The sequence below is a fragment of the Caloenas nicobarica genome, chromosome 19 (assembly GCF_036013445.1).
Source record: "Caloenas nicobarica isolate bCalNic1 chromosome 19, bCalNic1.hap1, whole genome shotgun sequence".
Lineage (NCBI taxonomy): Eukaryota > Metazoa > Chordata > Aves > Columbiformes > Columbidae > Caloenas > Caloenas nicobarica.
The window spans coordinates 9,068,955-9,090,278 of NC_088263.1; the positions used below are offsets into that span (position 1 = coordinate 9,068,955).

The 21,324-nt window shown below is 49.2% G+C and overlaps 1 protein-coding gene across 1 annotated transcript; it reads left to right on the forward strand.

The window, feature by feature from the left end:
• Window positions 1–10,388: 10,388 nt before the first annotated feature.
• On the forward strand, window positions 10,389–19,782 carry PPP1R26 (protein phosphatase 1 regulatory subunit 26). Its single transcript, XM_065648704.1, has 2 exons — window positions 10,389–10,488; window positions 13,470–19,782. The coding sequence occupies exon 2, from the start codon at window positions 13,531–13,533 to the stop codon at window positions 17,584–17,586; it is 4,056 nt and encodes a 1,351-aa protein (XP_065504776.1). The 5' UTR covers window positions 10,389–10,488; window positions 13,470–13,530; the 3' UTR covers window positions 17,587–19,782.
• The last annotated feature ends 1,542 nt before the right edge of the window (window positions 19,783–21,324 follow it).

Sequence of the window (21,324 nt, forward strand, 5' to 3'; positions counted from 1 at the left end):
TACTGGTCTCGAGCTGGATGGACCATTTCCACCTTTAGCTGAAGGCTATGAAATGAAATACAGCATCAGAGACATCTCTGCACCAATTTGTGCAGCCTTGCAATGTGTGCCTTCCTTCTCCTCCAGACACCATTTGGCAGATCTGTGCTGTGAATGTCACAGCAGTCTTGCATAAGAACTTCTCCCACCATCCCGACAAGCGCGATGAGACGGGTGTACCATCTGCTGGGAGCTGCCGTGTGCTGAGCCGCGTCCCTCCCTCGCTGGAGAAACCCCCAAACCCTTCCCTGGGCTCCCTCAGCCTGTCTCGGGCTGTAACAGTTCTGCCCTTGAGCAGTCTTTGCATTTCTCCCAGCAGGGGGACAAGCGGCTTCTTTTTGTCCCCCACTGCGGATGCCCCTCATGTCTGCAGTGATGGCTCCACAGGTGAGAAGGTGACCAGGTCCGTGGTTTAAAGCACCTTCTCGCATGTGTCTTTAGCATTCAGCCCTAACATCATCTTCCAGGGTAAAACATCACTAGGATCATCTCTGTCTACAAGACTCCTTCCCTGAAACAAATAAGCGGCAGCACTTCAAGCCGTCATGGATAAGAGATGCTGTAATCTGGTTTTCTCAGGCAAGAGCATGTCATTCAATAGGGGAAAAAGATTTGATCAACTTTGCTGAGACGGGCACAGAGCGAGAAGCCTCTGCAAAAGGGAGCTGCAAACCCGGCAGCGCCAGGGAGAGGGTGGCTGGGTTGGACAAGGCAGCCAGGTTTCCAAATTTCCAGCTGATTAAATAAGCGTTCCTCAAAGAAAGCACCTAAACAAGAGAATGGCTTCTTGCAGGAGCGCTGGGCATCACTGGGGCAGCACCCTTTCACTTGGGCTGTACAAAGCAACAGCAGCAAGGTGATTTATACCTGTGTTTGCACTGGGGGTGGGAGGAATCCAGGCCAGAAAGGCAATTAGTGCAGGAGAGAAAAATCTCAGGGCAGTTTAACACAATTTTGTTGATGATGTTGTTGCGCTCAGTGCGAGCTGGGAAAGGCCAGCGCAGCCTTGCCCTTGAGGAGCACACACTTTCAGCAGCTTGGATAATAAGAACAAGTGTTTTCTGAGGGAAAAGAAGTGAAATGTTTTTTTTTCTTGTGAAGCTCTCACTTACTCTAAGCTGCCTGCAACATTTTTCCTAATTAAAATAGATCTATAATATCATCGAGTGCTTTTTGATACTTGCTCTCTCTAGAAGTATGTTTTGGATCAATGAAAATGTCCTAGGAGCTCATGGTAACAACCTGGCTCAGCATTTTTTTCACTTGAAAGAAACCCAAGGGGAAAAAAAAGTTCGTGGTTGTGCAAGAAGAAGGATTTTCCAAAAAGGGTTATTCCCCACCCTGGGAAAAAAAAAAAGCAATAATAACAATCTCACTCCGGAGTTTCCCATCAAGGCCGATTTGCATAATTAACACTAAAATTAATCTCTGTTCTGTTGTAACAACTAGGATGGCTTGCAAAGGTAGCCTGGCAAGAGCAGAGCTTTGCCCAAGACGGGTCCCCGGGGGGGACATCCCCGGGTCCCCACCATGGAGGGGCCCTGGAAGAGCCAGGATCAGCTTTGTGCCTTGCGATTGCCAACCCCGAGCGCAGCCAAAGCCTGGCCCAGGCACTCACACAGCACCAAGAGCAACGGTAATAGCAGTTAGATTTGATTTTGCCTCAAAAATACACTTTAATCAAACCTTACTGGATTAGCATTGAAATCTGAGCGTTGTTGGAACCGAGAGCTGCCGCTTCCCCGCCATGAAGTTTTCCTGGCTTCTCAGCTGGGTTCTGTTTTAAACTTGCCTCCTACCCGCAGCAGCTGTGCTTGGAGCGGAATAATTATGAAAAGGGACTTTGATGCCAAAGCAAAAAAACCCAACCAACCAACCAAACAGAACAAAACCAAACCAAACCAACAAAAAAACCAAACTTCAGCCCCCAAACCTGCGAAGACTCAGCCGTGCTTGCGCTCTAGCGTGCTCGGCATCACGAGGATTTCACTTTTTTTTCCTTCCTCTCAACAAAATGTCAAAAATATACTTAATGAGAAGTTCTCCTCTTACGAATGAAGCGGTAATCTGTCAAAAAAGGAAAATGTGCTGTAAACTTAGTCAGAGCTCATCCCCTGACTCCTCGCCAGCACGTTCCAGCTCCGGCAGCTGGGCGGGCGGCGGGGCCCGAGTGCCATCTACAGCGCTGCAGGGAACGGAGAAATCCCGAATCCTGCAGCTCTGGGCCCTTCCTTCCCTCTGCTCATCCTTCTCACTGGGAGCACGTTCCCTGACTTCACTGGAGGCAGAAAAGGCCTTGATGGGTTTTGGGGTGTTTCGCAAAAAAAACAGCGTGATGCTGCAGCTGGTGGGAATCGTGACAGGGATGCGAGGCACGTCCCCGGCAAATTAATCAGCTCTCCAGCAAAAATCACCCCGATCTCTAATAAGAGTTGATTTTGCAACCCGTGCTCATGGCACAGACTTCAAGAAACATGCCGGTGCCAATGCCAAAGGATACGGGGAGTCCCCACGGGGCTTCTTCACCGGTGTGAGGAGGAGTTGGGGCTGGCGATCCGCTCCGGCAAAACACACCGGGCGAGCTGATGGCGCGGGAGGAGGAGATCCAGCCGAGAGCCACGCTATGGCAGCTACCAGAAAGATCCGCAGGAGAACATATGGTGTGTTTTGAAATGCACCCACAGCATTTATTTAAAATATAGGCTGTAAAGCTTGCCAGCAAAGCTTAATAGGAGGAAACCTTTCTTTATGCTGGAATGTCTCCTATTGTTTCGTCCAAATCGTTAAGCTTGTATTTATTTGTTTTTAGCCCAAACAAATGGGGAGTATCGCAGGGAGAACTGCCTAGGATTCCCCTTGTGTCTGCAGGGTCCCAAATCCAATCTGCTCAGCTTGTTGGCAGTTGTCCTCACCTGCTCAGGGGGTGGCAAACCCAGCGTCCGTCCCGAAGCACCCCCTGAGCCATAATTGCCTGTGAGGAGATGCTGCTCTTATAGTGGTGGCCTTGGAGGAGCGGGGCATCTGTGTGTGTCCTTCTTGCTGCCATCAGATGGCTGGAGAGGCTGGATGTCCGGGAGGGATGGTGAGGTTCGGTGTGCCCAGCCTCGAGCTGCCCATTGCAGGGGTCGTTCTCCTGGCCAGCCCCATGGGTTTGGCAGCCGCATCCCCCCTTGCCTGGAGATGAGTCAGGGGATGGATGGCAGGCGAGCGGGATTTCTAACAAAAGACTATGATGGCATCGCAGTTCCTCCATCCAGCCCGCTTCACACCCAGCGTGAACGGAAAGAGCCCGACGGCTGCCAGGCACAGGGTCACCCCCAGATCTGTCCCTTCTCCTCCGCCTTCCGCTGCGCTCTGCCAGCATCTCCCCCGGGCGCTGCCGGGACGTACTCTGCCAAGGACAGAGATGCCAGGAACAGCAGGAGACGGATTTCTCATCCCCTCAGTTCCACAGAGCAGAGTGATGATGCTCCACAGGTACCTGGCACAGACTCTCGGGTGGGTGACACGCGAGGGGCTGTGCCCCTCAGCACCCAGAGGGACAGACCTGGAGGGGATCACAGGGAGACCCCAGGGCTGGCTGCACCCCCGATCTGCGGCAGGGGCTGGGGTCTGCCTGCATCTCGGTGCTTTTTTTGTGTCCAATGGCACTTGCACCATCTAGAGGAAAAACGGGTACGGGTCACTGCGCAGAGGCCAAGTCCAGGCAGAGGGGCTGTAAGAAAATGATAAGCAGAGCAGTCCAGCCATGAGTGAGAGGCGAATCCTTCAGTGAGGCGTAGTGTGAGTGATTTTGGGGTCTCATGAATAAGCCCAAATGGCCCATCTTTCCTAGAGAATGGGAACAGGGGGAATAGGATTCGAAGACGCTGGTACTGCCTGCTTGATGTGTGACTGATCTCTGCTGGCTGCAAGGAACGGGGCAAAGGAGAAGGGGAAAAAATAAATTAAAAATCTTCAGCCTGCAGTCAAGCTGACCACACACCCCCGAGCTGGGAATCAACAGCCCTGAAAGCAATTTTGCTGCTCAGCTGGACCTGTATTACTTCTCCGACTCTGAGCAGATGTGCCAGCGGCACTCATATGAGTTACCGCAGTGGAGATGCGAGGGGGTGATGATCAGACCCATCCTCCTGCCTGGCAGCAGCGCTGATCCTTTCTACACTCCCCGCTCCCCTTTCTGCAGGGTGCCGAGGCCGAGGCACTGCCCAACGGAAGAAAAGGAGGCTGCACATCATGGGGTGGCTGTGCCAGCAGCACCAAGCAGCCGTGCACAACCAGCTCCTAGGACCGGGGGCTGCCTTCTGCACCCACCAGCTCGCCCACCTACTGCCCTGTGGCAGCCAGATGAGCCCGTGCTGCTCCACTCGCATTGCCCTTGCACAGAGTGTGAGGGCTTCACCCTCTTCTGCAGCCTCCTGCAGCATAAGGGGAGGTAGGACCTCCCTTCCCACTGATTTTTTTTTCGTACCACTCAGGCCCCTGCAGATTGTGCAAGTCACAAGGAAATGTTGATCACATCCCAAATACAACCACTAACACATCTCAGCTCTCAATCTGCCTCGTTTGCTGACACCCAGTTTTCTCCTCCTCCTCCCACGAGCTCCTCACAGCCGGTTCCTTCCTCCCAGTCTGCGGCACATCCTTCTGCAAGCTGCTCCGGCTTGTCCGTCCCACGCACGGCTGCGCGCACAGCTCACCCGAGGCGGTGCCGGGAGCCCGGGCTGCTGCCCCCGCTCCCTCCCATCCACACTCGTGGGTTTTCTGAGCCTTGGCCAAGCTGGGTGGAGGGCAGGGAAGCCTGGTCGAGGGGCAGTTCCAGCCCTCACCCTGCACAGTGTAGGGTGTAGCGAGGAGTGAGCAAAATGCAAAGTATGTCAGGTAATGGGAATGGGCTTTTTTTCCTCTCTGATTTTCCCAGGTCAGTTGGGGCAGCACCAGGTATCGGTGCATCCTCGGACCTTCTCCGTAAGTCACATTTAGGGTTCATAGCTCCATGCTGCCATCTCAGCTCAGCAGCTCCAGACTCCTGGGGTGCTGGATGGATCGGAGAGGGTTTGGCTTGTTTTTCAAGGGGCTCAGACCCGTGCAAGAGGATTCAACACCAGGATGAGGAAACACTTCTAAAGAGCTGTCAATTAGTGCCAGCAGCGCAAGCCTCATCCAGGATAAAGTGCCTCTTTAAATATCATGTTTTTCTTAACGCTCACCAGAAGGACAGGATTTGATCTCCTCTGTTTTAAAGCTGTTATGGATCTGTTGCACTGAAGGCATTTGCGATGCTCAGTCAATACTTCTCCATCCCTGACAGCTCTGCAGAATGGGAGGGTGAATCTGACACTGCACTTAGTCCAAAATTGCCATCACTGGACACATGCCATGGCCCTAAAAGCCCCAGGTAAAGTAACTATTAGCATGTTTGCCAAATGCTGAAACTGCTCCTGGGAGGACCTGTGACTCTGTGGAGCAGCAGGGAAGCTTTTGCTCCATCCGGCTGCTCTGCTGAGGGTGGTTTGCTCTGTAATGGTTTGCTGGAGAAGAACCCAAGTCAAAGGATTGCATGGCCTCTCCGGCCCAGCGTGTTTTTTTCAGTTTGACGAAAACTCAAAACAGTGGTGATCTTTGGTTTGGTCCAAAAGCCATTTAATGAAGCACGTGAACCACTGAACCAAACAGCAGTTGTTTGCAAATCTTTAATCAAAGCCTGCTCAGGCAAAGTGCATTTTGCAACTGCAAAGGTGGTGGTCACCAAGCCCCACGGTGCACTGCAGCCCTCGCCCCTGCTGTCCCCACCCCGGTGTCACCGGGCAGGCAGCATCCCACAGTGACAGCGTGGTGGCGGCGTGGTGACAGTGTGGACTCAACCTGCTCCACCGGGACCTTGGGGACAAGTCGCTCCCTTTGTGCCGTGCTTCAGTCGGAGATTTCGAACAGCCCCGACTGCCCTGTTGCAAATTCACCGCAGAGAGGTTCCACTTGTTTGCAGCCAAGAGAGTCTACAGATGCTAAAAATACAGCACTCCTTGAAGGTGATCTGAAAAGCTTTCCTAAATGTGAAGATGCCTTTTAAAAACACTGGCTTAGAGCTAACGGGGGCTAGACGGCGCTGGCGAAGGCTCTGTCGGGAATCGGGAGCTGCTCCACAGACGTTGTCCGGCGGTCCCCTGCCTCACGGGTGATGCAGCAATGCTCCTGAGCATGCAGCCAGTCAGGAAAGGTGCTCTGCAAATGCAAAACATGGTAATTGTGGACAGACAAGTCCATGGCTGTGCTGGGACTTCTCAGCAGGAGTCACAGGAGCAGTAACGAGGGGAGCTGGAGCGCAATGTGTTTTCTTTTCCTCCCCTAGTCCCCTTAAACCTCTCAGCAATTGCAGCACAAAGTCAAAGCAGAACAGTTTCATTTTGAAATACACAGTGAGCACAGCGTCTCTGTTTCATTATGGCTTTTCTTCATGTAGCAGGAAGGTATCTATCCCACTGTGCATCTTTGATCTTGCCCTTTAAATAGGCCATTTTGAAACTCACAGCCCCCTTTTCATCACCTTCCACCTTGGCTCATGGCACTAATGCCTGTGTTTATATCCCGGCTCGTGGCTGAAATCAAAGTATTGCTGTGGGAAACCCTGTACACAGTTCATTAAAAAGGAAAAAAAGACTGCCTTTCTGTCTCTGAATGAACCCCTGTGTGTTCATCAGTGCTCCCAAGCCCTGAGATGCGGGAAACATCTGAGCTGCCCCAGCACCTTGAACTCACGCTGGTGACATGACTTAGCACCAACCCTCAACACTCAACATCAATCGCTCATCTCCAAGAGGATGATGGATGAGGTAAAATGTCAATAGGACCATCTCCATCTACAAGACTCCTTCCCTGAAACAAGTAAGTGGCAGCGCTTCTAGCCGTCATGGATAAGAGACGCTGTAATCTGATTTTTCTCGCAGTGAGCACCACACCACCCAGTTTGCCCTTACTGGGGAGGACACATATGACCATGCAGCTGGCTCCTGGCTTCTCATACTCTCCGCGAAATCCCAGAAGCTGGAGAAGCTTGTGCCGATAAAAGTCTGACACCTAATGGGCACAAGCAGAATTGTGACAAGAACAGGATCTGGCTGGAAATGTCCTCATGGGAGTACAGACAGCATCAGTACAGACAGCATCACCCCTGAGCAAAGCCATGGAGCTGGACTGAAAGGGAAAACTTGCATCAAGAAAAGACTTAAGAACCCATACAACACATTTCTATTATTGTAAACATGAAAACTTCATAATTTAACCTAGATAGAAGTGAGCTGTATGAAAACTATTAAAAGGTTCTAGGTACAGAAAATGAGAACTGTGCCATCATTTCCTTTGACATTTTACAAGTCTCTGCCATATAATAGCAAGGGAAGGTCAAACCTCTTGGTACTAAATTGTATTTCTCAGGTTGTGTTCTTATGCCAGATACACTGGGAGTTACTACTGAAAAGGGACATGCTCAAAACCCATCAGTTGTTCCCCACAGAGACCTTCAGCTACATTTTGTGGAATGGTCAGTAATGAGCAGGAAGGTCACCAGATTTGACTCAAAAAGCATTAAATGTATTCTGTGCTATACTTCCCACTGGATGTGTTTCATGGAGCTGGTGGGTCTCTTTTCTTACAAAAATCTGGCATCCAAAGGTGATTTACAGCAATAGTGTAAGGTATTACACTATTGTAATCACACAAAAGTGTAATAGGCAAGACACAGTGGAGCTTCCCGGGACCCAGCTCCACCGAGAACTGCCCTGGGACCTCCTTGTGTCCTGGGACCTCCTTGTGTCCTGGGACCTCCTGCCTCAGATGCTGCTACCCCGGGCAGCATCCAGCCCAGCTGTGAGGACGCTCACGCCATCTCTGCTCCATTCAGAGTAAATAGAAATGTTCAATACCCAGCGCTGTTTGCTGGCAGCTTTCACAAGCATCTCTGTTCCTTTTGTTCTGAATCAGATCTTTCTATTATAACTTTGAGGCCTCATGAGTCTCCTTGGCATTTATTCAATAACAACTAAACTCTTCAATTTACCATGTTATGACATGATACAGTTGTGCTCCATCTATTACACCACCTGCGATCAGACTGAAGGAGCAGAACGGGGCAGGAGGACGTGGGACCAGGGTCAGAAAAGACTTTCAAAGCTGATCTAGTCCCACCCCTGCCATGAGCAGGGACATCTGCACCAGCTCAGGTTGCTCAGAGCCCCGTCCAGCCCGGCCTGGGATGTCTCCAGGGATGGTTCCTCTACCACCTCTCTGGCCAACCTGGGCCAGGCTCTCACCACCCTCAGTGTAAAAGATTTCTTCCTCGTGTCCAGCCTAAAGATGTGCTTGGGCAATGCAAAACAGCTACTAGCTGAGGGAAAGCTCTGCAGAACCTGAAGCTATTGGCTTCCCTCGTGTCCTAGACACGGCTGTGCCCTCGGCCGGTGTCAGGTATGACTCACATTGCCAACGAAACCACAGCACGGCAGAAACGCCTGGTGTTCTAACACGGCTCCGTGTGAGAACTTTAATTGGCCATGAAGCCACAGGTGACTGACAACAGGAAGATCTGCGAGGCAAGTCCTTTTATTCTTACTATTTTGTTTTTAATCTTGTCCTTTTTCTTGCTGGAAAAAAAAAAAAGGCCATCACCTGAGCTCAGGTTTCAGCCTCTGATAATCCACAGCAGCTTTTGCCTCTAATGTATCCAGAGTCACCTCTAATGAGTGCCTGTTCCTACCCCCTGCAATAAGCTGCAAATGGGATGAGCAGATCCTGAGGTCGGGGAAGATGTTTCATTTTGAAAACATGAAATGTTTCCCTGCCATTCTGGCCATCCTAACAAAGGGTCCAATTAGTGCTCGTGACTTTGTCATCCGTCCAGCGGGGACATGGGGACCGCTACTCTCATTTCCGCAAAGATCATGGATCAGGAAGACAAATCATCCCTAATGGGACCTTGGGGAGAGGCTCTGCTCTTCTTTCAAGTCAAAAGCTGCACATGGAGGCAACTTGCTCTGCAGAGCCACAAACTTCCAGCAGCCCCCAGCCTCTCCCTTCCAACCAACCACACGTGCACAACAACATTTATTGGGCTTCTGGCCACAGCTTTGACCCTATTTTTAAAGTGCACTCATGTAAATTGGCTTGGCCTGAGAGGATGCATGAATAGAAAAGTCCTTTCTTCCCTCTGGAGTGAGTGGCAGTCGAAGGTATAAGGTGAAAGGTGAAAAGTTTCCTCGCCTCCAGGCTGCAATTCTGCAGCTACGGAAAAGCAAGTTCGCTGTTTTCCTTCTGCACACGGATGCCGGCTGTGCTGTCTTCAGCAGTCGTGTTCAAGCAAGCCATTTCAGAATACAAAAGCATATTACATATCCCAGGGACAAGAACACACAGCCAAATGTGTTATTTGCTCTGTTTTATCTACTGTAAGAGCCGGAGATAAATTGAGTCTATAACTCTGTGTGACAGTTTGAAACGTGGTCCTGTCCCACATCCCCAGGGTCAGACCGGGGTTGGTAGGTCAAGGACCCCTGGGGAAAAAAATATTACAATGTGAGGTTGGAGTCCAGGAAACAGCCCAGTTCCTCAGGGAGTGAAAAACGCGTGTGCTCCCCAAAACAAGCATCTCTGGGGCGAAAGCCTGCTCACCGGCGAAACACAGCACTAAAACTTTGCTGTTTCTCTACATGAAACCTCCAACACTCTGGTAACTCCAGGAGCCAAAGCAACAACCACTTCAGCTTCCGAAAAAACGGGCCTCAGCTCTCTTAACCCCACTTCTGATTTCGGTTCCCCAAACTTTGGGTTTGGGACAGCCAGCGGTGCGTTTTGCCCACGTTTCGAGTTTTTTCCCACCCGCATCGCACCCCAAAGGCAGCGTGACGAATTATTCTCCTCCTGTGCGTTGTACTCGACTCTTGCCTCAAAAGCGAACGCTGCAAACACCCGGTACGTGTGTTTCCAAAGTCCCCGCTGGGACAGAGCATCCGCAAGATCGACGTTTCCGACCCAAATCTCGCCCCGGCTCCGCAGGGCCGGCGGGGCTCCCCTTCCTCCATCAATCGCTACCCGGCCTCCAGCCTCCGTCCCTCCCTACCCTCCGCGCCGGCTCCCGGGTCCAGCGGAGCGGCCGCGCCCGCCTTTGTGCCCCGGCGGCGGGGCCGCCCGGCCCGGCCCGGCCTCTCCCCGCCCCGCCGCTCCCGCGGGCAGCGCCGGCGGCCGCGGAGGGCCGGGCAGTCGCCCCCGCCTCTCCGGCGGAGCCCTGCGGCGCATGCCTCCCGCTCCCCGGGGGCAGGGAAGGAAGCGCCGCCCGCCCCTGCACCAGCGCGGCGGGCAGCGGCGGAGCGGAGCCCGGCGGAGCGGAGCGGCGCGCTGCGGGGCCGGCCACCGGCGCCACCATCGCCCTCCCGTCTCGGCCTCCCCCCGCGGCGGCGGCAGGTGAGCGCAGGGGGGCGGGCGGGGCGGCGAGGCCCCGGCGAGGCGGAGGCCGAGGCCCAGGTCCGGGCCCGGCGCGGCCGGCCGAGGGCGGCGGAAGGCGGGAAGGGGGAGCCATGGCGGCGCGGGCAGGGCCGGGCGGGCGGGGCGCCCCGCGGCGGTGGCTCCGCGTCCGCCGCTTCCAGGCGGCCCCCACGGGTGGGTGTCCCCTCACTCACCCTCGGTGGGCGCCCCCCGGGTGGGTGTCCCCTGGTTTCCCCTCACAGAGCTCCGGAGGGCGCCCCCCCGCAGGAGGGTGTCCCCTCACACACCTTCTGTGGGTGTCCCCAGGTGGTTGCCCCCTCATATCGCACCTCACCAGGTGCCCTTGGGTGTCCCCTCACACACCCTCCAGGGGCGCCCACTGAGGTGGGTGTCCCCAGGTGGGTGTCCCCTCACACACCCTCCATGGGTGCCCACTGAGGTGGGTGTCCCCAGGTGGGTGTCCCCTCACACACCCCAGGGGTGCCCACTGAGGTGGGTGTCCCCAGGTGGGTGTCCCCTCACACACCCTCCAGGGGTGCCCACTGAGGTGGGTGTCCCCTCGCACACCTTCTGTGGGTGTCCCCAGGTGAGTGCCCCCTCAGAACCCGCACCCCTGGGTGCAACTGCACTCCCAGCGTAGGGTGACAGAGGCACCTGCCCCTTTCCTGGAAACTGTGGAAATAGGTTAATAGGAAATAAGTTGGTTTATTTATTCAATTTCTTAAAAATGAAGCTGGGAGCTTAAGCGTGTTAATTGCATTTCTTCAGGATAATTAGGTATTCTAATTTCTGGCTTTTTGATCCTTAGCTGCTTATTGCAAGGAAAAAAACAAAAAGCTTTAAATTTATTGTCACCCTGGCGAATGTGTTGGAGGATCTTTTAGAAATTGTCTGTTCGTTCACATGTTTCTGAAAGTCGGGGTTCTGACCCGCGGCGTGGCTGGCTGTTGTGGGACGCCTCGGGGCTAGTTCGTGGCCAAATGCACGAACGGTCAGGAGAACCGTGGTTTTTTGGTGCGTGTAGAGCACAAGTCGGTCTAAACTACCTTCCGTTGACTAAAAGGTGTAAATGAAAACAGCATGTGCTGGGTTGCTCCAGGTTCCATCCCAGAAGGGATGTTATCGATCGCCACACTTAAAACTTTAATTCTGCAGGAACGATGTTTGGAAAGGAATTACCACTGAGGAAAAGAAAATGAGAAATGGATGGCCAGAGCTTGGGTTGTTATAAAATGTATTTCTGCTGAGATGTTTTGCAGCAGAGAAAGAGCAAAAAGCAAAAGCATTATTGGTGATATGTTCAGAGCAAACCGCCCTGTGGACATCATGTCAGGCGTGTTCAGGGTGACTCTGCCTTGGTCAGTAAGATTCTAAGAATATTCTGGTTTACTAACAAGATGCCATTAAAACTGCTTCCTTAGCACACGTCCCAGAATAATTTTGATGAAAGCTTTCGTCATGTTAAATGTAACAGTCTTCATTGGAGCACTGTCCTCTTTTTAAAAGCAGCAAGGAGTTGTCTTCCTGGGTTGTCTGTGTTATCCTCAGTAACAAATAAATATACTAAGTTTTAAAGAGTTCAGAATCATTAATTCTTTAAAATATTTATTGCCAGTGATTAATTTCAAACCAGAACTAGGCAATCATTGACAAGGGCAAGATCGGAGAGGATTTGGAGGCAGCAGCACGTCTCTGTAAGTCGGTAGGGTCCAGTGCCGGGCTGCAAACAGGGTTCGCTGGGTTTGCGCAGGAGATTTGGAATTGGGCTTGAAGAACTGCTCAACCGCTGTAGCCTTTTGTTGCGGTTGCTGTGTGCTTTGTGTCAGCCAGACGCTGTTTGGATCCCACCAAATGATGCTACGGGTGAAACCCTCAGCCCTCGTGGGACCGTGTGAAGTTGTGAACTCTTTGGGATGTTCTCTGTCATTTTCAGGACAGCGCTTTTCACTACTCCACAAAACAGGGCTTCACTCGTTTGGGTTTTCTACTATAATACAAAGAATAGTTCGTAGTCTTCATCCTGCTATTGCAAACTCCAAAAGATTTGTGTTTACCGGGAGCTTGTACCCTGCAGTGAGGCTGAAATGACTGATGTCTCGGGGTTATTGCTGTATGGTGCGTTTTGGGCAGAAATAATCTCCTTTTCCTTCTCTTTAGGCTGCCCCAAGTCCCTCAGTTGTGTGTGTTTAATGCCAAGGCAGAACTTGTAAAAGCTGTCTGGGGGTAGCGGGTGAGCTCAGGCATCGCGCTAACACAGTTTCTCTGCCCTTTGAATAAGAGTTGCTTTGTGTTCCACCATCTCGGATCGTGGGCAAGCTCGCTTCACATCCGCCCATTATAGACCATGCGGACATAGCCAACATTGTTTTCCTTGCAAAACTGAAAAGCTGAGCTATGCATGGCAGGAGTTCTTTAAAAAGGTCAATTATGCCAAAGGAAACATAGGGAGCAGAATATTTTGCAGGGTTCTCCACTCCCACCAATTCCACTTTATTACGAGATTCCTTTAAAATCGTTTTTCCTCGTTTGCCACCAGTTCATTTCAAAAATACTAAGACTATTTTAGTGCAGGAGGGGATGGCACATGCCTGTGCATTGAAATATTCTTTGTGTGTCTTGACTGTACGTGGTTATTTAGGAACGTATGCAAAAGAGAGTGCGACCTTCAGTGGAAAGGGCAGGGAGAGTTTTGGAAACGAAGGTAATTACCTGAACTGGGTTATGGTTGTGCCAGAAAATACTGGAAACCACAAATGGCGAGTGCTGAGTCTCATCCTTAATGGCACTAGTGACTGATTTACCCCTTAAAGGGAAGCTGAGGAGTAACTCCTGTGATTATCTGGCACAGTAAGCCTGAGCGTTAATAAATTACAATTTATGTTACAGTATTATTACATGGAACTTCTAGAAGGTAGATGCATAATAGGAAATAATTTACTCTTTTTTTTTTCTTGTTCTAGGATGGAAGAGAGGCCAGTCTGAAAAACAGTTCCATTGTGGACTTTGCCGTTGTCTGCTAGAATGTTCCTTATGAATGCTTCTCGTTTGGTAGCTCTTCAGACAAAATGGGAGTCCTTTGGAGCCGCAAGGAATTGTAGATACCCTGTTTGCTTCTCTGATGCTGAAGGGGATGTCACTAGAACTTCTGTAAGTGCAAAAGTTCAAATGATCATAAACAACCTGCAAAGTCAAGAGTCTCCCCTGGGTATGAACAATGAGTATGATTGTATTATGCAGAAGAAACAAAAGGGAGAAAAGTGCGCTAGTAACAGAGTCACATCTAACACCACGCTGCTACAGAAGCATCTTCAATATACCAAGTGTGGATGCCCTGCAGATTTGGATGACACCGAAGTGGAAGAGAACGTGGGGTTTGGGACTCTCTTGCTCGATTCTGACAGCGATGATTCTGTTGACCGAGGTATCGAGGAAGCCATTCAAGAGTACTTGAAAGCAAAAAGCAAAAGTGACCAGTCCTTGCAAAGGAATGCAGAGTGTTCTGAGAATATAAGCGGAGACAAAGGGTTTAAGAGAGAATTCTCCCAGAACAAAATGGCTAGTAACCTGCTCCCCGTGAACTTTAAAGCCGACGTGCTCTCTGAAGAGTACCTGTCTGACCACCTGGGAATTGGTAAAAGGCTGCAGCCTGCTTCCCCTCAGAGCATCAGCAGCGATGACTCTTTTGAACAGAGCATACAGGCTGAAATAGTGCAGTTCTTGAATGAGAAGAAGCAGCAAGAATCGAGTAAATGTGTAATCGGGGAGGATAAAAAAGACTCCCATGTGAGAGCTGTCCTAAAATGCAACAAAGAAACAGCAAACAAACCAAACTGTGGTGCTATAAAGCAAAGTTGTAATGCGCTCCTCTTGAGACACCATCCCCAGCTACAGAAAACCAGCGCGCAGCCCAAGTGTTTGCAGTCGAAAATCCAGGAACAGCCCAGTGATTTCAGGCAAGCGAACCAAGCGTATCTAGAAATGGCCACTGCCAGCCAGCCCTGGTTAGTGGAGCGAAATGAAGAAAGTGGAGCTAATTACTGGGAGACGAGGGGAGAGGTTATCAATGAGAGCGTGCACACATCTGACTCAAGCAGCGATGATGGTATAGAAGAAGCCATTCAGCTTTATCAGCTGGAGAAAATCAGGAAAGAAGCAGGTCATGCAACAGACTCTGTGCCTTTGCAGAGGGAACAATTCGATACAAAGGGTATGGCGGACATTTCTGCGAGCCTGACGATTAGCTCAACAAAAAGTGCCTCACCAGAAATCCATAAAAGCCGTATCGGCAGCAAGAGAAAAGAAATTAATTCAAAGTCAACAGAATTAGAAAGCACCAGCAATGAATTTAACAAGCTGTTTAAACCACTGAAAAAAGCCAGACACTTTGCGCCTCCGGAAAACAAGATTGCTGCTTGTGAGCTCACGTTGCAGGCCTCTTGCAGAGCAGACACATCTGCAGAACTCATGTGCGCGGAAGCTATCCTTGATATTTCCAAAACAATAATGCCATCCCAAATGGGAAGTGACAGCAAATCACTGACTGCAGACTCCTTCTTTTCTCCCCAGCTTCTCTCGTCCTCCCGCTGTGAAAGTGACAGCAGCCTTGTGGACAGCGATGACAGTATAGAGCAAGAAATCAGGGCTTTTTTGGCTCTGAAAGCACAGTCGGAAAGCCTCGGAACAAAGCCTCCCAGCCTGGCACACTCGATCCAAATGCCTTTGCCTTCTGAGCAAAACAGCCTCACCGGTACCCTTGAGCCTTCTCTTCCCAAAACACTGAAGCTATCACTGAGTCAGAAAAGGAGACTTAAAAGGGAAGGAAGAATAGCAAAACAAGGCACATCAAAAACACCTGAACAGCTGGAGACGGGACTTTTCCAGCCAGGTAACTGTTCCAAATGTCCTGTGCTCCAAGAGGGATGTGCCCTGAGCAGCCCCGCAGAGCTCTGCGATGCTCAAAGGCTGGGCAGCAAAGAGACTCGGCAGCAGCAGCCGATGGCTTCCGAATTATCGGGATCTGTTGGCAGATGCGTGGCCTTGGACTCTGTAAACCCTTTCATGCAGGTTCAGAGTAGCACAAGAAAGCTTATGAAAAATACCATCCAAACTCAGGAGCGGGATGGTTCGGATGATCAGAGCAGTTCTCTCGATAGTGATGAGGACCTTGATAGTGCTATCAAGGACCTTTTACAGTCTAAAAGAAAATTAAAAAAGAAATCCAAGGACCAGAAATCTCAGTGCAAGAAGAGAGTCAGATTTAGCGAGACCGAAACTCAGCTGCTAGATGAATTTAGTAGCCTCCAACAAAACGAGTGGAAATGTAAAAATCCCGTGCTACTGAAAAGCTGCCTCTCAAAACCTAGAAAAGCTGTGAAAGAGAATGCAATCAGAAATCCTCCAGACAACATAAATGTCAAACTTACCAATGAAAAACCAGAAACCATGAAGAACTTAGAGTTTAACTTGCAGCTTAAAAAAGGATATAAACCGAAACCAATTTCAAACCAGAATAACCTGCGGGCAGCTAAAAATAGAAAATGTACTTTCACAGCTGCATCAGATGCTGACGACAGCAGCTCAGTGGACAGCGATGACAGCATCGAACAAGAAATTAGGAAGTTTTTGGCAGAAAAGGCTAAAGACTCTGCAAGCAATTCAGAGATGCAAAAAGATGATGTAACTCTGGACCTGTTGAGCGTGACCAAACCAACTGCTAATAAAGGAAAAGCAAAGCAACAGCCGGTTGAAAATGAGCTTGACCTCATGCTGGGCCAGAGTAAAAAGACTGAGATATCTCAGCAAACTGATGAGTTGAAGAACTCTCAGAGACCGGAAGGGAAAAGTGCAATGTTACATGGCAGTGGGAAATCTGCTTCCTCTGCAGAGAATGTTCATCTTCATACTACTGGTCAGTCGAAAGCTAAGCAAGGAGCGGTGGAGGTTAAAGGTGATGCTGGCGGTGAGTTGGCTGGAAACACAACGGGTAAAAAGGATGTCCCTCCTACAGAGCCTGCGCAGAAAATACTTCCACCTAAAACCAGCAAGAATGAAGGCTGCAAAGTGCAAAAAGCAATTAATGCAAAGTCTAGAGCTAAAAGAAAGAACACCTTTCACCTAAAAATTTCAAGTAAATTTATTGCAGGTCTAAAATATGCTCGGGACAGGAAAAAATCCCTGCTTTTGAACAAAAGGCAGAAAGCAGAGCGTTTGCTCGCCCAGAGCGGCGCATTAGGAACAGAGGTGGCTTCCCAGGATACTGACAGACTTAACCAGGGAAGAGGAGCCTCCTTGCCGAAAGGTGAATTTAGTGGGGAGAGTACAACAGCGACAAAAGAATGCAGTTCTGCTCAGAAGCTCCCCGTGGAAGTGTCGAGTCCCCATGTAGCAGAAACCTGTGAAAGTCTGGAAGCTGCTCCTTTGTATATCAAAGAGGGAGCAGGGGGTTGCAGGAAGGCTGATGCCTCGGGAGATCAGTCGCATTCGCATGCGAGCCTCCCCTCACAGGAACGGAGCGTGGCAGCAGTAAAAGCAGATAAGGTTTGGGGAGGAACAGCCAAAGCTGAGAGCATACAGATGTGGATCGAGGAAGGAGATAGCCACAAAAGCAGCTGGGCCAATTCAAATTTAGATCCCCCACGCCCCGAGCACGGTATGGCGGTGGTAAAAGCAGATAAAATGAGCAGAGACACATCTCGGCAGAGTGTACGTTTGTGCAGCAAGGGAGAGGATACCCAGCAGGACAGGAGGCCAGATCCAAGTTTAGGTTGCCCACTGCAAACACTAAATGTGACAGCAGTAGCCATGGATAGAACTAGTGGAGGAACATGTACAAATACCAGTATGCAGATGTGCATTGAGAAGGAAAAAGTTATCTGCCAGGACAGTGACAGGCAGGAGGAAATTCAGGGATCCAGCACCAGTCTGGAAGGAAAAATCCCTGTCCTGCAGAATAGGGTAACTGCTGGTGAAGTGGACCAAGGGCAGGAAGTTTTAGACAAAACCTTTGCAAAATTTTCTGCCATACCTGCAGGGCACTGCCCAGATTCCCTCTTGAAAAGAAAACTTTCAAATATGTAAGTACGCTTTTTTTTTTTTTTACAGTAACAGTCTTTTTAGAAAATAGCTGTCGTTGTAATTACCTTGATAAAACTTGAGATATGAAAGGAGAGACAGTGGGAGATGCTGATATCTGTATATCATAAACATGCTAATGTGAAAAATGCTTCTATTTAACAGGGATATCATGGATAAACATACGTAGTTTTTGTAGAATTTTGTAAATTATTTAAAGTGCTCTAAGGAAATATTTTTTATAATGATTTTTAGGGCTTGCATTACTACAGGATGCTGTAGTTACTGTAGATAAGATACTGGCTAATCACGCTTTAAGTTATAAGGCCTCTAATCATACGTCAAAAGGAAACCTGTTTGCGCACAGAATGTATTTGGCAATCTGTGAAGAGATCCGAGGAAAACACAGCATTTGGTAGCAATGCCGTGGTTTCGAAGCGGATTATCTGACACCTGTTCACATTCGAGCTGCCTTAGGACAATCCTATATAGTGATTTTATGCTGGGGTCTCAGTTCTCCCACCTCGGGGACGTTGGGCGAGTTCAGTTAAGCAGAACTCGGCGTAGTCAGCGCAGCTGGAGGTGCGGAGATCCCTCCTTGAAGATACAAATGCACATTCAGGTAAATGAAGTTGGATCAGTCTGTCGGCACGTCCCGTGTAAAGCGATCTTGGCAGCTGCTGCAAGGACCTTTTTAATACTGGACACCTCCCGCTAGCAGATGATTCCAAGCACAATTGCAGTTCAAGAAAAGTGAAGGAGCGTGTGTGTGTTCAGACAACACGATTTCTGTGGATTTCTCTAGTTTGATGTACTCTTGGACCTGCAAGGCTGAAACAATTCCTCGTTATTCTCAAGTCTAATTTTGATGCCCTGCGGTTACCCAGAGATGGCTTTTGGTTTCCTGAACAAACTTTCTTGAATTGAGTGCCCTTACTTTCCTTTTTCAAAAGTGGTTTCTAAAATGTTACATTTCTGTGAACTTTTATTTTCATTTACAATTTTTGTGCAATAGAACAAAGCTAGATTTGCTGTAGGAAGTCCCTCCTGTAAACGCCAAGGATCTTTTCAGCACTGTTCTTTCATACTGGTGGTACTTTCTCTGCCTCCGTTTCCAGCAGCCAGAATAAAGCAATTTTTCACTACCATAGTTTTATTTGTACTAACTTTAAATGGGATTGAAGTAGCATGTTTATATCACCAAAAAAGTGCCCCCACTGCTGGTTTCACTGAAAAATCCAAAAAGTGTGAATTTAAGCAGGTCGGGTGGTTCTTTCCTTTTCATTTGTGTGTAGTGAAGTCCTTGAGTAGTTTGTTCTTACATCTTGTCCCTGTGAATTGATCCAATATTCTCTTTATCTGGTCTTCTCCAGAACTTCTCTCAGCCAAACTCCCCCTGGGTCTCACTTTTTCTCAGTCACTCAGCAGTCTGCCTGCAAACCGGCCTTAATGCTGCAAAACGCAGCAAAAACACTCAAGAACGGATCCGCTATCGCATGAGAGATCCCTGGTGTGATGGCATTCGCAGAATATTGGCAAACTAGGGCATAGCGTAGAGTAGAACGAGTAACTGTGGCACGTAGAGAAAAAAACCCCAACATCCTCTGTGTGTTTATACTATTGTGCAGTTACATTTTAAACATGTTTATAGTGGTCACTTGACATTTCTCACTGTCCGGCCAAGTTTTTATAGCCCTTGGGTGGGTTGGTTGGTTTGTTGAAGAGATCAGTGTGCTAGATCATCTCATTTTTGTGGTAGGATACCTCGGGAAAGTGGTTTTTACTTAGCTCGTGTGCCTGCAGTCAGTCTCCACAGGCATATATTTTTGTCTGCCTTGATTCAGTTGCAGGATTTGGGCCTTTTGTTTGGAATAGGTAAATAGGCTGGTATTTTAAAATAGAAGTTTTCGGAGTACCTTGCTTTAAAAGGATTAAACTGTATACTTAATTTGAATAGAGGTGATGGAAGCACTGTACTGTTTGTATAAAATAAGCTGAATGTTTCTCCTCAAAGTTCTCAGTAAATCAACATTAAGACTTAAAAGGTGTCTTGTGCCCCTGTCGATGTGTCTGTGTTCTCAATGCTACTCGTGAACTGATTCACTTTCAGTTGAGATGCAAGTCCCATTACCTTGTGCTTTAAATAAAACCTACTTTCAAACAGCACTTTTTAAAATTGATAAACTTGATTTGTATATAGGAAACGGTGTACATTGGTAAGTTTATAATGTTTAATAAATGGGGTTCTGACCATGGACTGTGAAACCGGAGTCCTTCTATGGTTTGTGTCATCGTCTGTAGTATTTCTGTGTTATCTATTTTTCGCTGTAGCTGGAAGATGTAATTAGCTTGTGCCAGGAATATTGTGAGTGAAGGATGTTTCCCTTGAAGACGATCACAGCGTTTGCGTTACCCCAACCTGGGGACAGGATCTCGGGTCACCTGCTGCTTGTCTCCTCTTGTCTCCGGCCACCCGGTCTGAGCCTGTCGTCAGATTTCCTTGTGGCCGTGCAACAGGATCCAGATCATCATTAAAGATGTGGCTGTTTAAGGGAACGTTGTTCCTAATAACAAAAAATGAAGAAGCAGAATCTACAAAGTACATAGGCAAAAAAAAAGTTGTGCATATTCTGGGGGGTGGGAACGGTGCTTGTCATTATAGCAAAGCCTTAACAGCGGTTTTCTTTCCTGGTGTTTGTGATCAAGACGCGCAGTGTCTCCTTGTATTGTCCCTCTCTGTTAGCAGCAAAGGGGGTTCGTTGTTTTCAAGGCAGAGTCCAGCAGGTGAGAGTTGTGATCCAGGTGGAAAGAATTCCGTGTATCTCTAAACGGCAACCGCTGTAGCGCAGGATCATCCAGGATGAGCTCACGATCCTTCCTGCCCCACCATCCAAGGGAGTGGCGCTGGGTCTGGGAGCCCTCGATGGTGCAGGGACAGGATGAATGTGCTTTCACAGGGGACGTGACACCAAGCACGAGGTTCTCCTAGAAGACCAGGAGGTTGGGAGGGAAGGGACACGGCTCTTTCGATACTCAAACCATCCTACCACTCTTGGTGTTCCTCTACCGATATACTACGGGTATTTCCTTCTACCTCCGAGTCCTCCCAGTCATCTGTGGTCTCAGCAAATGAGTTTTCAAGACTTCGCAATGAAAGAGAATAAATTCATGAGTGAGAGTCCCATGTATGCAGTACAAGGTTGGGGAGTGGAGTGCAGATCTCAGAAGGTTGAATCTTGGTGGACACGGTACCAGAATGGAAAAGCTTTTGTTTTCTTACTGTTGATCCTGATGGTAACAGGTGGCCAAGCCCAGAGTGGGCACGGGCCATCCAGCCCTCCTGGCCCTTTGCAGCACTCCAGTGATAGTTTTTCTGGACCCAGAACAAGCTCTTTTTCCATAATTTCAGCTCTCCTGAGCGATTAATCTGATCCTTTATGTATTGCAGTAGATACATGCATGATGCCATGACCTCGGGTCTGCTCAAGCATCTGAATAAGTTACCTCTTTTTTTAAAAAATGAGTGCTGGTTTATATTTTTTTAAATGCACAATTATTCTTTTTTTTTTTCTAGTCAGAGCACAAAAATCTGAGCCAAAACCAAGACAGCTGCTAATTTGGATGTTAAGTTATTAAACTCCTTGGTATATTTTCTAATGGCTGTTGGTACCTTAGAGCATCCTGACTGCAATACCAGCCCTCAGATAAGTCTGGGCTCGCTTGGGACTTTGGAAATAGGTACAG

Excerpts from the sequence above, each read along its gene's own strand:
- PPP1R26 (XM_065648704.1), top strand. The coding sequence starts at position 13,531 with ATGTTCCTTATGAATGCTTCTCGTTTGGTAGCTCTTCAGACAAAATGG.